Raw genomic sequence first — 19,638 nt, forward strand, 5'->3', positions numbered from 1 at the left:
TTTAATGCACGTAGCAATCTTCTCGTTTTCTTTATCATCTAACTTGCGTCTCGCATGCTTTTTGAGTTTCTGGAATTCTTGCAGTTTCTTTCCTCTCTTTTCCTCAGCTTGTTCTAGCTCTTTCTTTCGCAATTCTCTAGCCAATAGCCTAGCTGCTCTTTCTGCTGCTTGATCATGTATTTTAGAGTCAATGACCTCTTCTTCGACCTCCTCGTCAATTTCTGACCTTTCTATCTCTTTCGGCGTTACTTTCTCTTTAATTTTTTCAATTAAGGGCCTTGAGTCTGTCTTTGATTTTAATTTCGGATCATTTTTGAGCTTCTCTTGTTGTTCTAAATTCAAATAAATTGTCATTTGCCTAGCATTGACAATTTGCTCATCAGACTCGTTAGCTATGCTTCTTACTCTGTATGCATTATCTCCGACATGCTTCATGACCATGTAAGGCCCAAAACGCTTAGGAAACAATTTTTTCGAGACTCCTTTATCATATGAGCTCTGTCTGTGTTCCGTAAGCATAACTAATTCCCCCTCCTCGTAACAAATGGGGTCTCCCTTAATTTTATAAAATGCTACTTCATCTCTTGATCTTTGTAGCTTTCTCTTTTCTCGAATAAATGAAATTAACGCCTGCTGCTCGGTCATTTCATCAACTCGCAGGTCTACCAACTCTTGTGTATACACCGCCTTACGCGCTAGCTTATCAGCGGCGTGGTTGTTACGATCAAAGCTTCTCGCAGGTGTGTGCTTTAACTCAAACTTCTCAAACTTTTCTTTCAATTCTAAAATTTCTTGAAAAATTTCTCGGTGCACGACTGGTTTTTTACTAGCATTCTTCCAGTTATTGATCTTCCATTTCTCTACATTATAATTTATTGCTGTCGTTAAATAGCATGAATCCGAAAATATTTTTCCTCTTTTTGCACCTAGTTTGAGCATCACTTTCATAGCTTTGCACAGAGCTATCGCCTCGGCCAAATTATTGGTATTCCGGTACCTAGGGTGGTCTACTCTTTCGGATATATTAAATTCTCCAGTAGGAGTCCAAGCCACCCCTATACCTGCTATGGCATCACTGGAACCGTTGTTTGAGCAAGCTCCATCAACGGCTGCCCAGTAATAACCATCTTCGTCACGTATTAGGTTTGAGAGCTCCATAGGCTTTTCCATGAGCGTCTCGGTATTCACAGATTTAGGATTTTTCTCGATTTGGTCCTGCTGCAGCTTCTTGAGCAGGTACTTAGAATTTAACTTAGCCAATTTGGTTGGCATGTTGGCAGAAAACTCATCTTCGATGCCCCATACCTCATTCGGTTTTATGCCAAATTCAGTAGGGGTATTGTTTATTTCAGACTCTATTTTCTTAACATGCACGTGCCAACCGTGGTGAGTATACTCGTCATTCTCGGGCTCATCGTTCAACTTTGCTCTCAGCCTATCTCCAATTATGCGCATCGTGCGCTCAACCAGAGAAGACTGCGGGTTGTAAGTTGTAGTATGGCCTATTTTTATACCATTCGCGGTGAGCATCTCGTTCCACGCCTCACTCCTAAATTGGCTGCCATTGTCTGTAATTACTTTGCGAACTTTGTGGCCCAGCTTCTCTATATCATTGAGCACAGTTTCCATCGCATGCACTACTGTCTCAGCTGGAATTGACTCCAGTGGAATAATCCACACTTTCGACGTAAATACGCACTTTGCGACAAACATATACTTGGGCTCTCCGTACTCGTTCGCTATTGGTCCACACAGGTCCGCAGAAATGACATCCGCTATGTTAAACGCTTCTATTTGTGAAAATTGCAAGCGCTTCTTCTCGCTATAACCTTTGGTCTTTCTACAAGTGATGCACTCGCTCGTAATGATTCGTGTAGTTTTCACAATATTTGGTGAATAATATAATCGTTTAAAGACCGCTTCTAGTTTATGCGCTCCAATATGGCCATACATCTCGTGCAAGTAAAAAATGGTATCCCTGAACAACTCGTCAGGCATCACTGGAATTCTTGAGCCATCTTTGAATTTTCTGAATAGCAATTCTTTGTCTTTCTCTTTGATCACTGCATATTTAGCTTGCATTCTTCTCTTTGATTCTAACTGTTTTGCAGTCATATCAAGCTCTGAGGCGTTCAGTTTGCGCACTATTTTAGTACACATCCTATCACGACTCTGGAAGATGTCCAAGCGTCTCAGGTGATCCAAGACTTCATCTTTTACCAATTCTACAAATGACACATCTAATGGCACCATGTTTGTCCAATTTGTATCGTAAACTGTCAACTCAGGCGCCTGAATTCCGTACCATTGACCTCTTACTTTATGTTTCAAATCATACACGAGGTCGTAACAATTCAACTCTGTGATCCAGCCAGCCGCTTTTCTATGCACCTTAGCCAGAGTTGTAAACTTGTGCACGACTGACTGGAGGTCACCTCTCACGTGTATCCGCCTACCATGGAGCCAAAGCTGGAGTTTATTTATTACTCTTACCAAAGCGAACATTTCGCGCTCAATTAACGTATAATTTTGCTGATGTTGTTTAAACGCGCTACTCACGAACATTACTACTTTGTCTTCACCTTTGATGTTTTGGTATAAGACGCCATTGAGCGAATGCTCAGTAGACACTGTATCTAGGTATAAATCTTCTCCGTCAACTGGTGACATAAGCTCAAACTCTTTCGTAAATTCCACTGTGAGCTTCTCTACTGCTTCCTCTTGAGCGGTGCCCCATACAAATGGCACACCTTTCCGAGTTAAATCATAGAGTGGCTTCACAATATCTTGATAATTAGGGATGAAGCGACTATATATACCAGTTAGCCCTATTAAGGTTAAAACATCTCTTACGTTACCTAATTTAACTTTACCAGTTCTCTTTAACGTCTTCTTTTGTATATACTCTAAATAACCTTCAATTTTCTTGCTCTGTTTTTTTATGCTTCTAGTTGAAATATTGAAGCCAAGATGGTCGGTGGAACTGGCAAAGAATTTACACTTGTTCGGGTTAAGTTTGAGCCCATGCTCACGCAACAACTCAAGTACTTTTTTCAACAGCCTCAGCATCTCTGAGAAGGTGAGTGACCTTAGCAACAAATCATCCACGTATTTCGTAACTCCAGGCATATCCGGTATTACTTCATTAATTACTTTTACAAATTCCGCAGATGAAATTTTCAAGCCATATGGGAGTCTTATCATTTGGTAGACTCTACCATCGACCTTGAAACCAGTATACTTGCGCGACTCTGGATCCAGTACCAACTGCCAAAAGGCTGTCGTGAAATCTAACGTTGTGAAGAAACGGGCTTCTCCATCTGAGGTAATTATTCTATCTAAGAGGCCCGCCTCGTTGTAATTAGTTTGTAATATCGGATTCAACTCTACTGGATTTAAACACAGTCTTACGCTTCCGTCTTTTTTCTCATTGGGCACTAATGGATTTATGTAAGTCGTGTCAGACGGCTCTGCTACCTCTTGCTCAACCATGTCAGCCAAAGCACGTCTAATTTTGTCAAGTTGTTTGTTTGACGGATTGTATTTAGGCCCTACGAAGTTCGGAATTTTGTTAGGGTCAACAAACTTCAATTTCACCATAGCTCCTTTGTATTTACCCGGAAATCTACTAAACACATCTCTGAATTTGAGCAGCTCCTCGAGTGCCTCCTCAGACTCGGCTTTCGTAATCCTTCCTTCACGAACTGCTTCACCTAGGTACCTTCTCAGGTTTCTTTCAAAGATTTCAGGCCCATCGTCTTTAGGCCTTCCATCCTTTCTAAAAAAACTATGTAAATCAGCTCGTGAAACTATTTCTACTGTCTCTTTTTGGTACTCTTCTTCAAGTTGTATTTGGTTGGTATACATGTCTTCAACCCGATATTCGCTTCTCTTTGCAAATACAACCTCTTCAGCTCTGTGAGTGCCAGGTGGCCTACACGTAGCAGTACCTTTCTTTACGTCTGTTTTTATGTCTAGCTTCTCGATCGATTTCGTGCCAATCAGTAGCAATTTGTTGTCACCAGGCATCACAAAAAATGGCACTTTGATCTTATGCTTGCCAAATTTCAATGGCACTACTATTGCCTTTTTCCACGTTCTTACCACTTGGTTGTTAGCCAATCTACACTGAAGTACTCGTTTTAAATAAATAAATTCAATTTTCTCTTTATAATTATTTATTAGATTATTGGCACAAGTTTCTGACATGATATTAGGTGTAGCACCAGAATCTAACTGAGTAAATAAGGTTAAATCCGCGAACCGCAGGGGTACCACACAGGTCTTAGCCTGATCGAAGTTCTCTATCTGGCTTCTCACTAACGGTTCAACAGTGTTTGGATCGGTCCGCTTCTCATCAATGACGTCACTCTCTGGTGTGCTACTCTGATCTGCAGCTGCCTGATTGACTGCGACTTCATGATGATTGGCTGGTGCCCCATCGCTCGATTTCGTTGTTTCTTCATCGCTTGAGGTTTCTTCCATTGGCTGACCTTGCTTATTCTTCCACGCTTTACAGACCATTTTGACTTTTTTCTGCCAATCCGGAGACAGCTTCACTTCCATCTTGGTTAGGTCTTCAATAATTTGAGCTATCGGCCTGCTACTCTCTGGCATTTTCGCTTTCGTTTTTTCAATTGACTCTTTGGTGGTGACTAAATAGTCGCCATCCGACTCGGTGACAACTTCAGCAGACAAGTTCGTACTCGTTTCAACACATAAGTTTTGCGAATTAAACGCTGAATTTTTTGGTTTAAACTTATAGTTATAGCATTTTTTCATTTCAAAAAGCAACTCTTTTTCGCCTGCTTCGTTTGGCATGTAGCCACTCGCTTTCTTTTGCAGCCTATTGTCTCTTGGAATGACCTTGCCGGATTTGTCAGGTTGAAACCTCAACCTTCCATCTTCCAACCTGATCAACCTGATAAATACTGCTGCTGGCGACCACCACAGAGTAACGGACTCGTTGTCACAGACTTCTTCAAAAATTCTCCTCCAAGCATAATATCTTTTAGCTGTAACTCCTCGGTCGTTTTTTCCAGCTGGAAAAATCATTGGAAACAAAATTTTAATGTCTTCGACACCTTTCTCTTTTAATGTGCCCACTATTTCACGTAGGAGGCGTCTCATATGGCTATCTCGAATATTGCCATAGTTCAACTCGTATGTGCCAAGAGAGAGAATGACTTTCTTTTTTTCAAATTCTCTTTTTCTAACATGTTCCCTAATGGTTGCCATGGAGCACTTCTTTGCGATTTTTTCAACGTCTTTTTTGCCTTCTTTTTTGGCATCATCTCCGCTACCGTTCTCTTTAGCTTTTGACTCGATAATTCTACTTAAAATTTGAGCGAAAGCGTCGCCAACTAAGTCATATTGCTCGTAGGGGAGATCTGGCTCGGGCGTGGGGGCTGTGGCTTGTTTTGTTAAGCCTGCGTCTGGTCGTCGTTTAAAGACGACGTATCAGACCTTACCGACCCTTCTTCCTCTGATTCCAACGACTCCCCAGGATCTATATCTCTATAATCCCCTTCAGCTTCGTTGGCTGTACCGCCATCTCTAGCCCTACGATCACGATCGCGTCTCTGATCATTATCGCCTTTGTTAGCGCCGCTCTTATTCGCATCAGTGTCACGTTTGCGCGAATCTCCTCTTTTATCGCGGTTGTCTCTCGAATCTCGCGCATCTCTATCGTCACGATTGCGCGTATCTCTGGTGTCACGATTGCGCGTGTCTCTATCATCACGATTGCGCGTATCTCGGTCGCGGTTAGTATTGCGATTGTCTCGATTGTCGCGTGTGTCGCGATTGTTGCGCGTATCACGAGTGTCTCGGGTGTCAGACCTATTTCTATCATCTCTTCGATCATTAGATCTATAATTATCACGCCTGTTCGAATTCGTGCGCCTATCATCGAACGTTACTCTTCCACCATTGTTGTTGTTGGTGTTTCTTTGCCAGTTGTCATTGGCTTGATTCCTACGTCTCGTTTGGTTCTGACCCTGACTCTGATTTTGCGCATTATCCAAAAACTCCTCGTTTTTGGTCATTTCCAGCAAGCGTCTCGCAAACAGCACAATATCGTTGCGCTCCTCAGTTGACACTCTTACTCTCAATAACCTATCAAGTCTCGGATATATCGCGTTTATCATCTGCCACTCGTTAATTTGCACGTTTGAGACCACTCTTAACCAGCGCAACGCTGTATTAGCCATGTCCGTTGATGACGTGTTCGGAAGTGTCAATGTTCTGACATGATTTAAGGCATTCTCTTGGCGCTGCTCGTTCCACATAGTCTGCAAAAACGACTGTCTCAGGGCTGTGTACGATGTCTGCGTGCTGGTGTTTGCATTCCAGGTTTGCGCCGCAGGATGCTCAACCAACTGCTTGAACATGCTTATGTAAATCTCTTCGGTTGCAAACATGCTCTTCATCGCACTTTCAAATTGACGTACAAAAAGGTGCGGCTCGTACTCGTTCTCGGTCGTATACGTTACTTTCAATATTTGCAACGTGTTCAGTTTAGCCACGCTATTTCCTGCACCATAATTGATATTATCGTTCAGAGGCTCGTACGCGATTCTCAAGCCCAATTCAGCACACTCAGCAGCTCTAAGCAATTCAGCTTCGCTCCTCTGATTTTGCACTTGCACTTGAGGTCTCTCTTGAATGTTACTCATGCGTCCGAGTGACGCGCCTCTGCTTGCAGGTCTATCAAATCGTACATCTTGACTTAAACCCTGAGGTGGTCTAAAAGCAGGTCCTTGCTGCCATCTTTCCGGTACGTCCTGCCACTGAAAATGGTTGTCGAATCCGAATCTACGACCATCCGGTGGCACTGGGTCACTTTGGGGTATATTTGAGCTTTCTTGAGCTTGTGAGCGTGGCCTCCCGCCTCGCGACGCCTCAGCCTGACGCTCGTTCTCAAGATCAACTACTCTTTGATTTAACATACGAATTAAACCGGCATCTCTTTGGCGAGCTTCTCTTTCGACACGTATCTCATTTGCTAATTCCGTGACCGCATCCATTGTCTGTGTTACACGTAGGCCTTCATTGTTAATTTGGTCGCCAATTCTATTTATCAAACCAGTGTGGCAAGTACCCCACATTTCAGCCATTCGGCGCATTCTAGCGGTGCTTGCTTCATCTCTTTCGGTGATATTCGCTTGAACTTCTCGGTAAATGCGTTCCAAATCGCCTCGCGTGCGAGATAGGCCACTTTCGATACATTCGGCTCTATGGTTTAAAATATCGCAATTATCACGCAAATTGGACACCTGCGCGTCGACGTACACGTCCAAAGAGGCCTCCGGCTGCCTATTTTCAATTCGTATGAGTTGGTGCTCAACACCAAGCTCAACCGATCTAAAATCGTACCTTCGCGCGGCCACGTTCACGCTTGGACGTGGCATCGTAGCTGCGCCTGTTGTCATGTTGTTTATTTCTCTAATAAATTCCGAGCTTGGGTTTTGAGGTTGCCTAGCAGTGCCTACCGGTTGTTGAGCATTCGCACGCGGGTCTCTGACTGAATAGGGAGGAGGTGCGTTGGGGTCCCTGGGCCTGCGATCAGATGGCAAAAAACCACCAAACAACACCTCTTGAGGTCTAGCTCGAGTATTGTCCATTCTCAACTCGCTAAACCTCTGCGCCATTTGCTCTTGAGCTTCAGTTTCGATATCAACACTAACATCTTCGATCGTCACGTTGGAACGTGGTTCACTATTAGCTCTACTCGTTCGAGGGGGGAGGGGGCTGACACGTCTCGACATAGGCCTCGATCCTGCCCCCTGGCTACCGCCAGACACACGTCTTAACTCGATTTCCTCAACTGTTGTCTCAACGCGAACAGTTTCTCTAGAACTCAAGCTTCTCGGATTACTTGACACGTTCGGTATTGCGCCACTTTGCACATTTTGACCAGTGGCTAAGTTTTCATTACTCGGGGTTCGTCTTAAAATATTCGGGTTTGCCGCAATAGCATCTAGTTCGTCCAACAATTGCTGCATAGGGTTAGCATCGATATTCGCATTCGGCACTGGAGGTTCAGACTCGTTTTGCAAACTTTGAGCATGTTCGTTCGTGTTCAAAGCTGCCAGATTCGAGATGGCCTGCTGCATGTTTAGGCTTGCTTGCTCGCCTATTTCTACTCTGTTTTGGCCTACTTCCTCGCCGTCATTTAGCCTAGCCTGTTTCCTAGGGACTTCCGAACTCGTGTTACTGTTCTCGTTCCTGCGCCTCGGAAAGGTATCGTGAATCCTTTGAGTGCAGGCAACCGCAGCATCTCTTGGCTGTCTTTGAGGTATCTGTGACGCCCTAGGACTACTCTGTTGACCACTAGCAGAATTGGACCCTATATTTCGCCTATAGTCTTCTAACGACTCTAAATTGTTCCCAGAACCAGAATTACTCCTGTTCAAAGAACTCGAAGAGCCGCGACCACCTCGGCTACCACGATTAGAACTCATTTTTAAAACAACTCTTGTATATAAATCTAATTTATATACGAAAAGTCCGGCCTAGCTTACGTCTGCTCGTTTGTGTTTCAGGTTCAAACGTGAACAGAAATCAAGCAGGAAAAATCTTGGACAGGTATGTGATTTTTACACACAATTTTTACACTCGCGGATACGATTCAACGCGAATAACGAGATAAAAATAACGAGATTAAAAGCGAGATAAATACACATACACTAACCTGTCTGCACGCTGGTTCTTGTCCGACCGTTGGTTGAGAGTTGCACGTTTACACAGAACTACTCTTTTAACTACTCGGAAGAAGACCACGCATAAGGCGCCAATGTAATGGTAAATCCTACACTTACTCGTTGTTAGCCCTCAGACTACTTATACCATCTGGCTCTGAGGCCTACTAACGACTAAGTCTCACGGTATCAAATACCTAACTCCGTTCTACCATATACCAAATACTCTCATAAATATAACAACGCAATAAATGACCAAAGTGATTTACTCTGAATATTTATTCAAGCACATGAACAAGGTTTATAGTACATGTTGCTACAATGTACAATTGCTACCATTCATATAACAACGAAAGATTCTGCTTAAAGGCATGAACGTTCTCCAAGCTAGCGTAAAAGCTCTATCTTGCTCGTTAGAAGAAGATTGGAAAACTGCGAAGCAACTCTGTAACTTACTCTCGGCCGTCAGCTTCCCTGAACCAGTCCACCAGATGGCGTTGCACCTGGTTCAGTGCAGCCTCCGACCTGGGCATCAAATTACCACTGTAGAGTGGTAACATGGAGTCCCAAGTACCCTCTACACTTCCTTTAGCAAATTTATTGAAAACTAAGCCTCTTAGAAAAAAACTAATGGCATTCTGTCGATTGGAAATCTAATTCTCTACAATTTTCCTTCACATCATTTTTCCGAAGAATGCATTGTTCCGCCTCCAAAGAGCTTTAAAAGTTTTGAGCGCTCAATATTTCCAATTTTCGAGCTTCAAAATACGCTTTCAACACACTTTTCGCCCAAATTACATGCAGTGGCTGTGTCACATGACAGTTCACATGTCAAACAACCAAAATCCGCGAAAAAAAAATTTTCAAAATTATTTTAACTTATTTTTACATTTTTGCCTCTACTGTAAAAAAACGTTTTCCGAATTGTGGTCCCTTTCTGTCCGAACGGGTCACTAGATATGTACTTATTCCGAATTTATGAACCATTTTTTTGAGCTTATTTCTCAAAATTTGGAAATGAGCAACTTCGTTTCGCACTTTTTTCTCGGAATTTGGAAAAAATCAAGGATAGGTGGGAAGGAAGAGAAAAAAGAAACATTAGCGGGTATTTTTGGCAACAATTTACATCACTTCTCCACTTACCAGCTGGAAATATATCTTACGTCAATTTGGCGAGTTAAAATTAAATTAAATTTTTGGAATCTCGTCCAGTTCGTGGAAGGAAGTTGATAAAAATTAGAAGAAATTCGTGAACGTCACTGAGACAACGATGATAGCAGTAAACACAGACTCTCGTACCAATTACCAAATGTTTACATCTGCTCGTCTCGCAGTATAAGTGGTGAACATATGCATCAAGTTCCACCAGTTCCTATCAACAATATCATTTCTTGATCAGGTTTCGTCGCGCGATTAACAATTTTATGCTGTAAAATGTATGCGCGACAGTTGCAACGATTTTGTAATATGTTATCTATGAATTTATTCGTTTCGCTTATTCTTCTAGTGGTAATTAGTCGACAAACTTACTGTGCACAGATTACTAATGGTGAATTTTTTTACTTATATTTACGCGAGGTGCCGATTCAAGTGCTGATAGCGTGGTAGTGGTATTATTATTATAAACAGTTTTTGTGTACACAATTATTTGATTTTTTTCACTCAGAAATACATTTTTGACAAATCAAAACCTTGCAAGATCCTCAATTTTTCGTCCCATAGCTGAAATTTTTTCTTGGTTAGTACTACTTCCGTAAAAAAAAAAAATAGTGGAATCTGCTGCAAAGTGATTTTTTTATAAGTTGAAAAAAAATCGCTATACAATTTGAATTTAAATTCTACCTTGAATTTCAATCTGTAAAACAAAGACGTAGGTATTACAATTTTAAAATCGAAGTTTTCAAACAATAGAAAAATTCAAAAACATGAACACAGAAACAGTCGTAATTTTTGAAATAAATTATTCATATTCATGTACCTAATGAATTTCGAGAAAAAAAATTCAAGTTTAAACGTTCGCTGTTCTGATTTTTTTGCTTTCCATTCAAACAACATTGAACATACCTACTCTGTGTTTCTAGCATCGTAATTTCATTTAGAATCGGCTCCTAAAAGTTACCTCACAAGTGGCTGAACTACAGGCAAAGCAATATGTAAATTTTTAGGTATTCGTATACACAATTCATAGGATAGGGTACATACGTTGTCTAGGAAGCAGTTCTCTACATATTGTATAATTCCATAAACAAATCTCTCGGCAAAATGAATTGGTTGTCCTCCATTTTTTCATCGAAGTAGGTAGTTGTTTTTTTTTTCAATTTTTCATTTGGCAAGGCCAGCGTACCTACTCGTCTCCCCTCCAGGGCATTGGCTTGGCTGCTTCGGCGCCGGCTACGGGATTCTCCATCGCTCCCCACCATTTCGTGTCACATCTGCTCTCGCATTGACAAAGTGCATAAATATGATGCCCGTAATAAATTTTTTAATCCGGTTTTCGTCTTATAAAGTACCAAAATGAATCTCAAAAATGCAAAATATTTGATACAAAAAAATCACTAATAAAATTATAATGAATTTATTGCTCTCTAAATCGGTGCTTTCAAGGGTCATTCCATGTCAAATCAGTCCGGTTTTGGTTCTAGTTCTCCGATTTTGTTCAGATATTTTTCTGTATAGGTTCTTTATACGTATTGGGGAAGAAAGAATATTTTAATCATTGGTCCCAACCCTCTATAGTTAGAGCAGGTGGGACAGGCTTTTTTAGCAGTTCAATTACTCGAGACTGCTGCCTCTTGGAGAAAATCTGTTTATGGCGTTTCAAAGTCGATTAAAGAATGGAGTCAAAGATCAAAAAATTTCAGTTAAACTTTTTTGGGAGCTTGATTTTTAAAAACGTGACGAATTTCGGAGCTAGGTATATAATTTAAAAACTACGAGTAAAAAAAGACCCAAAATTTTTATCAAAATACAAAAAAATGATTAAATATTGCGTGCCATGAAAATTGCAAAAATTGTGTGACATGAGAATTATTAGGTTTTTGGGGACGAATACGAATACCTACTAAATTTCTCAATTTTTTCATTTCAACAAGCAGTAAAAACTGATACAAAATTGCCGAAAGAAACCAGACTACAGACATAATTTCAACACTTTTCAATGAATTTTCAGCAACCACCGCCAAACCAATCAATCCCTGCCTGTCAATTCACTGTGGACCAAACGCCAATTGCACGATTCGAAGAGAAGTTCCTATTTGCCAATGCGTCGCTGGAACTTCCGGTGATCCATACACTGGCTGTAATCGAGCATGCGAAACCAGTAAGAACTGCTACGAAGGATCAGCTTGCATACGAAACAAATGCGCCGATCCATGCCCAGGCTCATGTGGTGTTGACGCTGATTGTAATGCTATTAATCATAGCCCCATATGTTCTTGCCCAGCCGGATACACAGGAAACCCATTCTCAATATGCATACGCACATATCATTCAACTGGTATGTAACAGAAATTCTAATCCATAAAACATACTCTGCAGATACCTATTTAAATTTTCATTCAAATTACAGAAAAACCACCCATTGAACATGCATGCCAACCATCACCTTGCGGACCAAACAGTGAATGTCGCACGAACGAAAAACAAGCAGTTTGCTCGTGTTTACCAGGCTACATAGGAAGTCCACCAAACTGTACACGTCCATGTGGCTTGAATTCTGACTGCGAGAAGAATGAAATCTGCCTGAAGCAGAAATGCGTCAATCCCTGTTCCGATATTCCTGATTTTTGCGGATCACAAGCATCATGCTACGTTCGAAATCATAATGTACACTGCTCCTGCCTATCGGATTACACTGGAGATCCATTTTCGCAGTGTACACCAACGTGTGAGTACCTATTTTCTGTTAAGGTGGTTACTGAATGGATTGAAACTTTGAAAAACATGATCTCGAAATATACAAAGAACGAACCTCCATAACTCAAACTGCTTTACCTCGAATACTCCTATAACTCTTCTCCCTTCAGCCTCGAATTATCGCGGTTCCCATTGTACGTATAATAAGGACTGGAAATTATGATCCATAAATAAGAACTGGACAGAAAAATTGGCCAAAAATTTTTTTCGGTATACAACCTAAGCTATTCTCATTCTTTCCAACTATTCTACACTCTTATTTTTCTTCAAGATCTCCTGCTACAATCTGAATTTGAAAGTTGATTTCAAAAGTATTATAAAATTATTTTGCTTTGTATTCTATAATTTTTTTTACAATAGCTGAAAGCTCACCTCCACAGTCAAACAATCCATGCATTCCTTCGATTTGTGGAGAAAATGCAATCTGCCGCGAACAATATGGCTTTGCGACATGCACCTGTCAAGCAGAATATTATGGCAATCCTTATGAAAGATGCCGGCTAGAATGTGATGTCAACAGTGACTGTTCATCCCATAAAGTGTGTGTTGAAAATAAATGCCAAGACCCGTGTCCAGGAACGTGTGGAGCAAATGCCGAATGTAAAGTTACATCACATGTGCCAATATGTACATGCTGGCCTAGATACACAGGAAATCCATACGCATATTGTACTCTAATACTAGAAGGTACGAAAAATTTGGATAGAAGAAAGCTACGTATAAAGCAAATTTGAAAACTAATTCTGAAATTTTTGAAATTCGAAAATTTGATTTCCAAAATTTACATTTTGAATAAAATAATACGAGTAGGTAAACAATGTATAGAAAAATAAGAACGCATTTTCAAATTTTCAAATTACAAAATCGAATTTCAGAAATTTTGAAATTCATGCCCATTTTTCTATACCCCCATAATTTTGAAAACAAATTTTCAAAATTTTGAGAAAACTGCTCAAACTATCCATTTTGAAAAATAATTTCAAAACCAGATAATTAAAATTTTGAAAAAATAAGCGATGAAAATGAATTTTTAAATTTGTTTCAAAGCTTTCTTTAGGTACTAAATATTTTTAAAATTTCGAAAAATTCAAAATCGGAATTCACAAAAATTTGAAGAAACAATATACCTACTGGGCAATTAAGGGGTTCCATGAAAAAGGGGCTTTAGTCATTTTTTTTTGTTTTTTTTTTTTTACAACTTTGAAAGTATTAAACATTTAAAAAAAATTTTCCCCATATTCAGCGACATTGAAGTGTTCTTCCATGAAAAAAAAAACAAATTGGAAAATTTTTGCTCGTAGAAAAATTTTTTAAGACCATTTGAACTTGTAAAAAATCAGTGACAAAAATTGATTCAGGCCCTTTTTCCATAAAGCCCCTCAATTTTTTGGAAAAAAGCGACAATTTTCAGTAATTTCTGGCTTGAAACTTTTTAAAAATATTTTTTTTGCAAGAAAAGTGAAACATTTTGATAATTCTTGGCATTTTTAGGTAAAAAAAGCAACTCAGCAATTGAAAAAAACGAGAATTTTTGTCATCTTTTGGCAAAAAGCAAGGCTTTCTGGAAATTATCTTCTGAAAAAAAAGTTACACTTTTTAGCGATTTGTCGAAATGGTCAAACTTTTTTTGGGAGTTTTTGTTTTAAAAAATGTCTTTTTTTGCAACATATTGACAAAACGAGACTTCGACAATTTCAGGGAAAAAAAACAGACTTTTTGGTAATTTTTGACAACAGAGCGAGACTTTCGGACAGTTTTTAGAGTAGAAAGTAAAACATTTGAAATGTTTGCAAACGGCCGAAAATTTTTAGAAATTTTTGGCAAGAAACAATGCTTTTTTGTAATTTTTCAAAGGCGAGACTTTTTTTTTTGTTTTTTTTTTGTTTTGACAGAAAACGAGACTTTGAGAATTTTAGCCACATGCAGGGCATTGTAACCGTGAAGGTGAAAAAAAAAGTATAACCAGTTGAAAAATATAAAAAAAGTAAATGCTTTCGTAAATGATTCACTTGTTGATATTGGTTGGTCGGTAAAAGATGAACCAAAACTAAGGAGTCCAATAATATTGAAAAAGCAAAACTCTCCCCATATTTTTTCAAGCTTTTATTATGCAAAAATCTTTTTAAAAAGTACAACTTTTCGTGCTCTTGCCTGATGATGAAAAGTAGTACTTTTTGAAAAGATCTTTGCATACCTAATAAAAGCTTGAAAAAATAAGGGGAGAGTTTTTCTTTTCCAATACACTTGTTGATATTATCAATATTTTATATTTCTTCTTCAGAAAGTAGGGTCAAGATTTAGAAAACTTCAATAATTAAATTTTTTGAAAAGCTAAAAGCATGTTATTTTTAGCAACAGTAGGAACTTGATTGCTTGAAAAGTACTTAATCGCGAGTCTAAGCCCTGAAATTGAGCAAAACTAGGCTGATTCGACTAGGAGTTGTGCAAAAGTCTCTGATACTTGTAATACAAGTGAAGGGTAGGCATCTCATTATCACCTGTAATTTCTTGTTCTCTTAATTTCTACAATAGGTATCTCTACTGGTTTATTTCCAAATATGCAGCATTTTTTTTGTTTGTGGATCAAAAACATGTGTCAAAAACATTGATTAAAAGCACTTGTCAGAAAAAAGAGGAAAAATGATATAAGAATTTGGAAAAAAATAAAAAAACAAAATTGAAAAAAGGTCATCTGGTATTGTCATATTCCAACATCTGATAAGATTTTATTATTTCTATGACTGAGATGACCTTTTTTCAATTTTGTTTCTTAATTTTTTTTCAAACTCATTTTTAAAATTATTATTATTATTTTTTTTTTTTTGTAAAAGTGCTTTGGACCAATATTTTTGACATATCGTTTCCGATCCATTAAAAAAAATATATTGCATAATTATTATGTATTCGTGTTCTTTGTTGGAAACGTCACATTAGAGCTTTTTTGAAACTTTTATTTTCAAACAAGATTTTTTTTCGAAAGCTCAACTTCTTTGTGAATTGGCCGATTGGGCAAGGCGCCCAATAACACTCTTCAAAGCAACTGAATATTTTATAGCAATTTGACGTTTTTCAATTTTTGTTTCTGTCATTTGAGGTCTACTTATGTTCTGTTTTTTCGGCATTATTCCGAAACGAATATATCAAATGAGTAAAAAACCTCTCTGGTGCACTCTTCCTACAACTTTCCTGATTTCATTCTATGAAAGCTCAACAACGAATGTGTTCATCCGGAAGTGGAGGATTGGTCCCCGTATTTTATTCCAACTTTTGTCAAAGTACTGTTCCCTTTCATCCAAAATATGCTTTCACAAATTCATTACGTCGAATGACACCATATCATACATGTCCAAAATTGATCCAATACGATTTTTTGCCTTTTCGGATTGGAGGATAGCCAAATGAATGAGCCTGTCATTTCATAAATGGTTTCAAGGAGTTGGGGAGAGGGGGCGAACTGTGAATCAACGTGAAACTTGTGTTGATCTAATCCAAGAAATCGAAAACATTTTTACAACGAATTTCAGGAATCATTAAGTCCTTTAAGGGTTAACTCGTAGAATGAAACCTGACGACATAATTTTAAAATTAATTTCAACGAATTTTCAGCAAACACCACCGAACCAACCAATCACTGCCATTCATATCGCTGTGGACCAAACGCCAATTGCACGATTCGAAAAGAAGTAGCTGTTTGCCAATGCATCGCTGGAACTTCCGGTGATCCATACACTGGCTGTAATCGAGCATGTGAAACCAGTAAGAACTGCTACGAAGGATCAGCTTGCATACAAAACAAATGCGTTGATCCGTGCCCAGGCGTATGTGGTGTTGATGCTGTTTGTAATGTTGTAAATCATCTTCCTGTTTGTTCGTGTCAGCCCGGATACACTGGCGACGCATTCTCAGTATGCAGACATACGAATTCTTCAACTGGTATGTAACAGAGAAATTCTCATCTACAAAACATAAGATACTGCAAATACTTACTTAAAATTTCCACATTCAAATTACAGAAACCCCTCCAGTTGAAAACGCATGCGAACCAACACCTTGCGGACCCAACAGTGCATGTCGCACTATTAATGGACAAGCAGTTTGCTCGTGTTTACCAGGCTTCATAGGCGCTCCACCGACATGTACATCTGAATGTGTCTTGAATTCTGAATGTGGGGAGAATGAAGCCTGCATCCGACAAAGATGCATCGACCCATGTCCGAACACATGTGGTGTTGACGCTGTGTGTAATGTTGTTCACCATAATCCTGTTTGTTCGTGTCCACGTGGATATATAGGCGACCCATTCTCAATATGCACACACACGAATTCTTCAACTCGTACGTACTTAATGAAAACTCAAAATCTACAAAACATACTGCAAATATACCTACTAAAGATTTCCATTCAAATTACAGAAACTCCACCGATTCAAAATCCCTGCGAACCATCACCTTGCGGACCACACAGCGCATGTAACTTGTACCATGGAACAGAACCAATTTGCTCATGTTTACCAGGCTTCAGAGGCCATCCACCAACATGTACACGACCATGTGGCTTGAATTCTGACTGTGAGAAGGATGAAATCTGCCTGAAGCAAAAATGCATCGATCCTTGTTCCGATATCCCTGAGTTTTGCGGATTACACGCATCGTGCTACGTTCGAAATCATAACGTACACTGTTCATGCCCATCGGATCCGAACGGAGATCCATTTTCAAAGTGTTCACCAGGATCGCCGATATGTAAGTATTTTCAGTTAGCTGGCTATTGAATGTGCAGGATTAAGGTTTGAAAAACTTGATTAATAATAATTTCCACAGCTCCGGCCACGAATTCAACATCTCCCTGCGCTAGTAAACGGAATCCATGTGGTCCAAACTCCCAATGTAGAGAAATTAATGACACTGCTGTGTGCTCCTGTATACCAGGTTATGTTGGATCACCGCCATCTTGTCGAACGGAATGTACCGTGAATTCAGATTGCTATAGAGATTTGGCCTGCATTAATCAACGTTGTAGGACTCCTTGCCTGGGAACCTGCGGTATCAATACAGAATGTAGGACTATAGAGCATATTCCCAATTGCAATTGTATCAATGGATATACTGGCAATCCTTTCGTCCAATGCTCTCCAATTAATACCAGTAAGTAACGTTATAACAAGCACACTTAAGCAGTACAAGGATATTTATTAAATTTAATCAATATTTCTAATGTTCACAGCTTCGAATCCGACAACAAATCCACCAACAGGTGCCTGTTTATCAAGTCGTTGTGGTTTGAATACGGTATGTAAAGACATCAATGGCACTGCTGTATGCACTTGTTTACCCGGTTACATGGGATCACCAGAAATAGGCTGTCGGCCGGAATGTGTCACTCATTCAGAATGCGTTAGTCACTTAGCCTGTATTAACCAAAAATGTACAGATCCTTGTCCGGGAACCTGTGGTATCAATGCAACATGTCGGGTTATACAGCATAATCCCTCATGCACTTGTAATGCTGGGTATAATGGAGATCCTTTCGATAGATGCTCTCCAATTCCGACCAGCGAGTAGCAATCGCTCGTGTCCACCAAAGGCACACTGAGGAAATCCGCATTCAACGTTTTCACCAATAGGAATAGTGAATATTTTTACATCCAGCGTATTGGCAGCCTTGCCGATATCCTTATTTTAAACAAATGATTCAGTGGATACTGTTCTGGTGATAACAATTAGTGGTAATTTCATACTTGATTATTGTATTATTTGTCTATTGTCGAATACAACTTTTCCCAAAAGTGCGAATTCATTTTTGTTTCACATCTCAATTACCCATGGGGTGATTTTTTTTCAACTCTTCAACATCACTGACTTGAGTCATTCAAGAGATGAATTTCAAACATTTTCATGCGAAACGTAGGACTGAAAAATTGGGTTTTGATATTTTGAAGAAAAAATAAAATAAATCCAAGTCACTTAGGAAATTAAAGATTCACCCTATCTCCTCAAAACGATTATGTTGATTTCCAAAGCCAAATTCAAGTGACAATTTTTTCAATTCCCTGCTTCTCTCAAGTTTCATTTCTTTTGATAACTTTCTCATCCTCACAAGAAAAACTTTCAACATTAAGACGTGGAGACTTTTGATTTTGATAAAATTTCATTTTAGAATACGTATTTTGAAAACTGAGGGAAAATTTTGGCAAAAAAATGACATTTTTGACAATCAAAATGTTAAAACTCGATGCTTCAGAAATTGAAAAAAATCATTTTGGATAAAATATAGGTAAATTTGAATAAGTAAAGATTAAAAGCGCGAGAATTCTGAAAATTTGTTGAATTCCATTTTGAAATTTGAAGGCGGAGTGGGGGTAAAAATTGAGAAATTATCAAATTTTCAAAATAAAATTCGAAAAATTAATTATAAAGTGGGTGAAAAGTTTATAAACTCACGGTAATAATTCCCAATATGAAAATCTTTTCTGAAAGGAAATTTTGATGCAGCATATTTGAAAATTAAAAACCCTCGCGACATTTAACCCAGTTTCATTCATTGCTAAAAACAAACAATGATTTTGGGGAAATGACCTGTAATCAGTCACATTACAGATATTTCATAACGAATTTTAGAAAACAGGATCTCAAAATTTAGCGGATGAAATGCTGTGTGATTTTCAACTGCTGAAAATCATCTGGAGGGTCCAGACTGCTCAATGCATGGTTCGAAGCCGCATTTCCACTCGATTCGGGGGAAGCTCAACAAAGTGAAATTTTACAAATTTCTCAATTTTTTTTTTGATTTTCCAAAATTTACCAAAAATTGAAAAATGAATTTCATTACCTACGTAAAAATTTTGCTAATGGGGCATTTTTGTACGCTCTTTCGATCTGGCTCTGCCAGGTTCAAAAATACGTCTACTTGAAGTAAACTTTTGGATCTCGCTTCTGATTTTTCAGAACGGGGGGGGGGGGGATCAATAAATTTCAATGTCAAACTTTCAAAAATGAATTTTATTTAGACATTTTGTCAAACT

At 39.0% G+C, this 19,638-nt stretch overlaps 1 protein-coding gene and 1 long non-coding RNA gene across 3 annotated transcripts in view; one reads left to right on the forward strand and one right to left on the reverse strand.

Moving 5' to 3' along the window:
• The window catches only part of LOC135833764 (uncharacterized), a 265,501-nt gene that overhangs the window by 148,953 nt on the left and 96,910 nt on the right, over positions 1 to 19,638 (reverse strand). The gene's annotated exons all lie outside the window — the stretch shown is intronic.
• Positions 10,037 to 18,402, forward strand: LOC135833715 (neurogenic locus notch homolog protein 1-like). Of its 2 annotated transcripts, XM_065347470.1 has the most exons (9): positions 10,037 to 10,251; positions 11,872 to 12,198; positions 12,271 to 12,588; positions 12,978 to 13,304; positions 16,224 to 16,550; positions 16,631 to 16,951; positions 17,030 to 17,359; positions 17,438 to 17,761; positions 17,841 to 18,402. In XM_065347470.1, the coding sequence occupies exons 1-9, from the start codon at positions 10,137 to 10,139 to the stop codon at positions 18,176 to 18,178; spliced, it is 2,727 nt and encodes a 908-aa protein (XP_065203542.1). In that variant the 5' UTR covers positions 10,037 to 10,136; the 3' UTR covers positions 18,179 to 18,402. The 2 variants fall into 2 exon arrangements, with proteins under 2 accessions (XP_065203542.1, XP_065203543.1); XM_065347471.1 differs by lacking the exon at positions 12,978 to 13,304 and having other exon boundaries at positions 10,042 to 10,251.

Source organism: Planococcus citri, chromosome 2 (assembly GCF_950023065.1).
Source record: "Planococcus citri chromosome 2, ihPlaCitr1.1, whole genome shotgun sequence".
In the NCBI taxonomy this organism is placed as follows: Eukaryota; Metazoa; Arthropoda; class Insecta; order Hemiptera; family Pseudococcidae; genus Planococcus; species Planococcus citri.

What these genes read in the sequence shown, in the direction of transcription:
- LOC135833715 (XM_065347470.1), top strand. Translation starts at nt 10,137, where the DNA reads ATGTATGCGCGACAGTTGCAACGATTTTGTAATATGTTATCTATGAAT. An exon ending in TTGTACTCTAATACTAGAAG is followed by an intron (nt 13,305 to 16,223) that starts GTACGAAAAATT and finishes ACGAATTTTCAG; the next exon opens with CAAACACCACCGAACCAACC. An exon ending in ATGCTCTCCAATTAATACCA is followed by an intron (nt 17,762 to 17,840) that starts GTAAGTAACGTT and finishes TAATGTTCACAG; the next exon opens with CTTCGAATCCGACAACAAAT.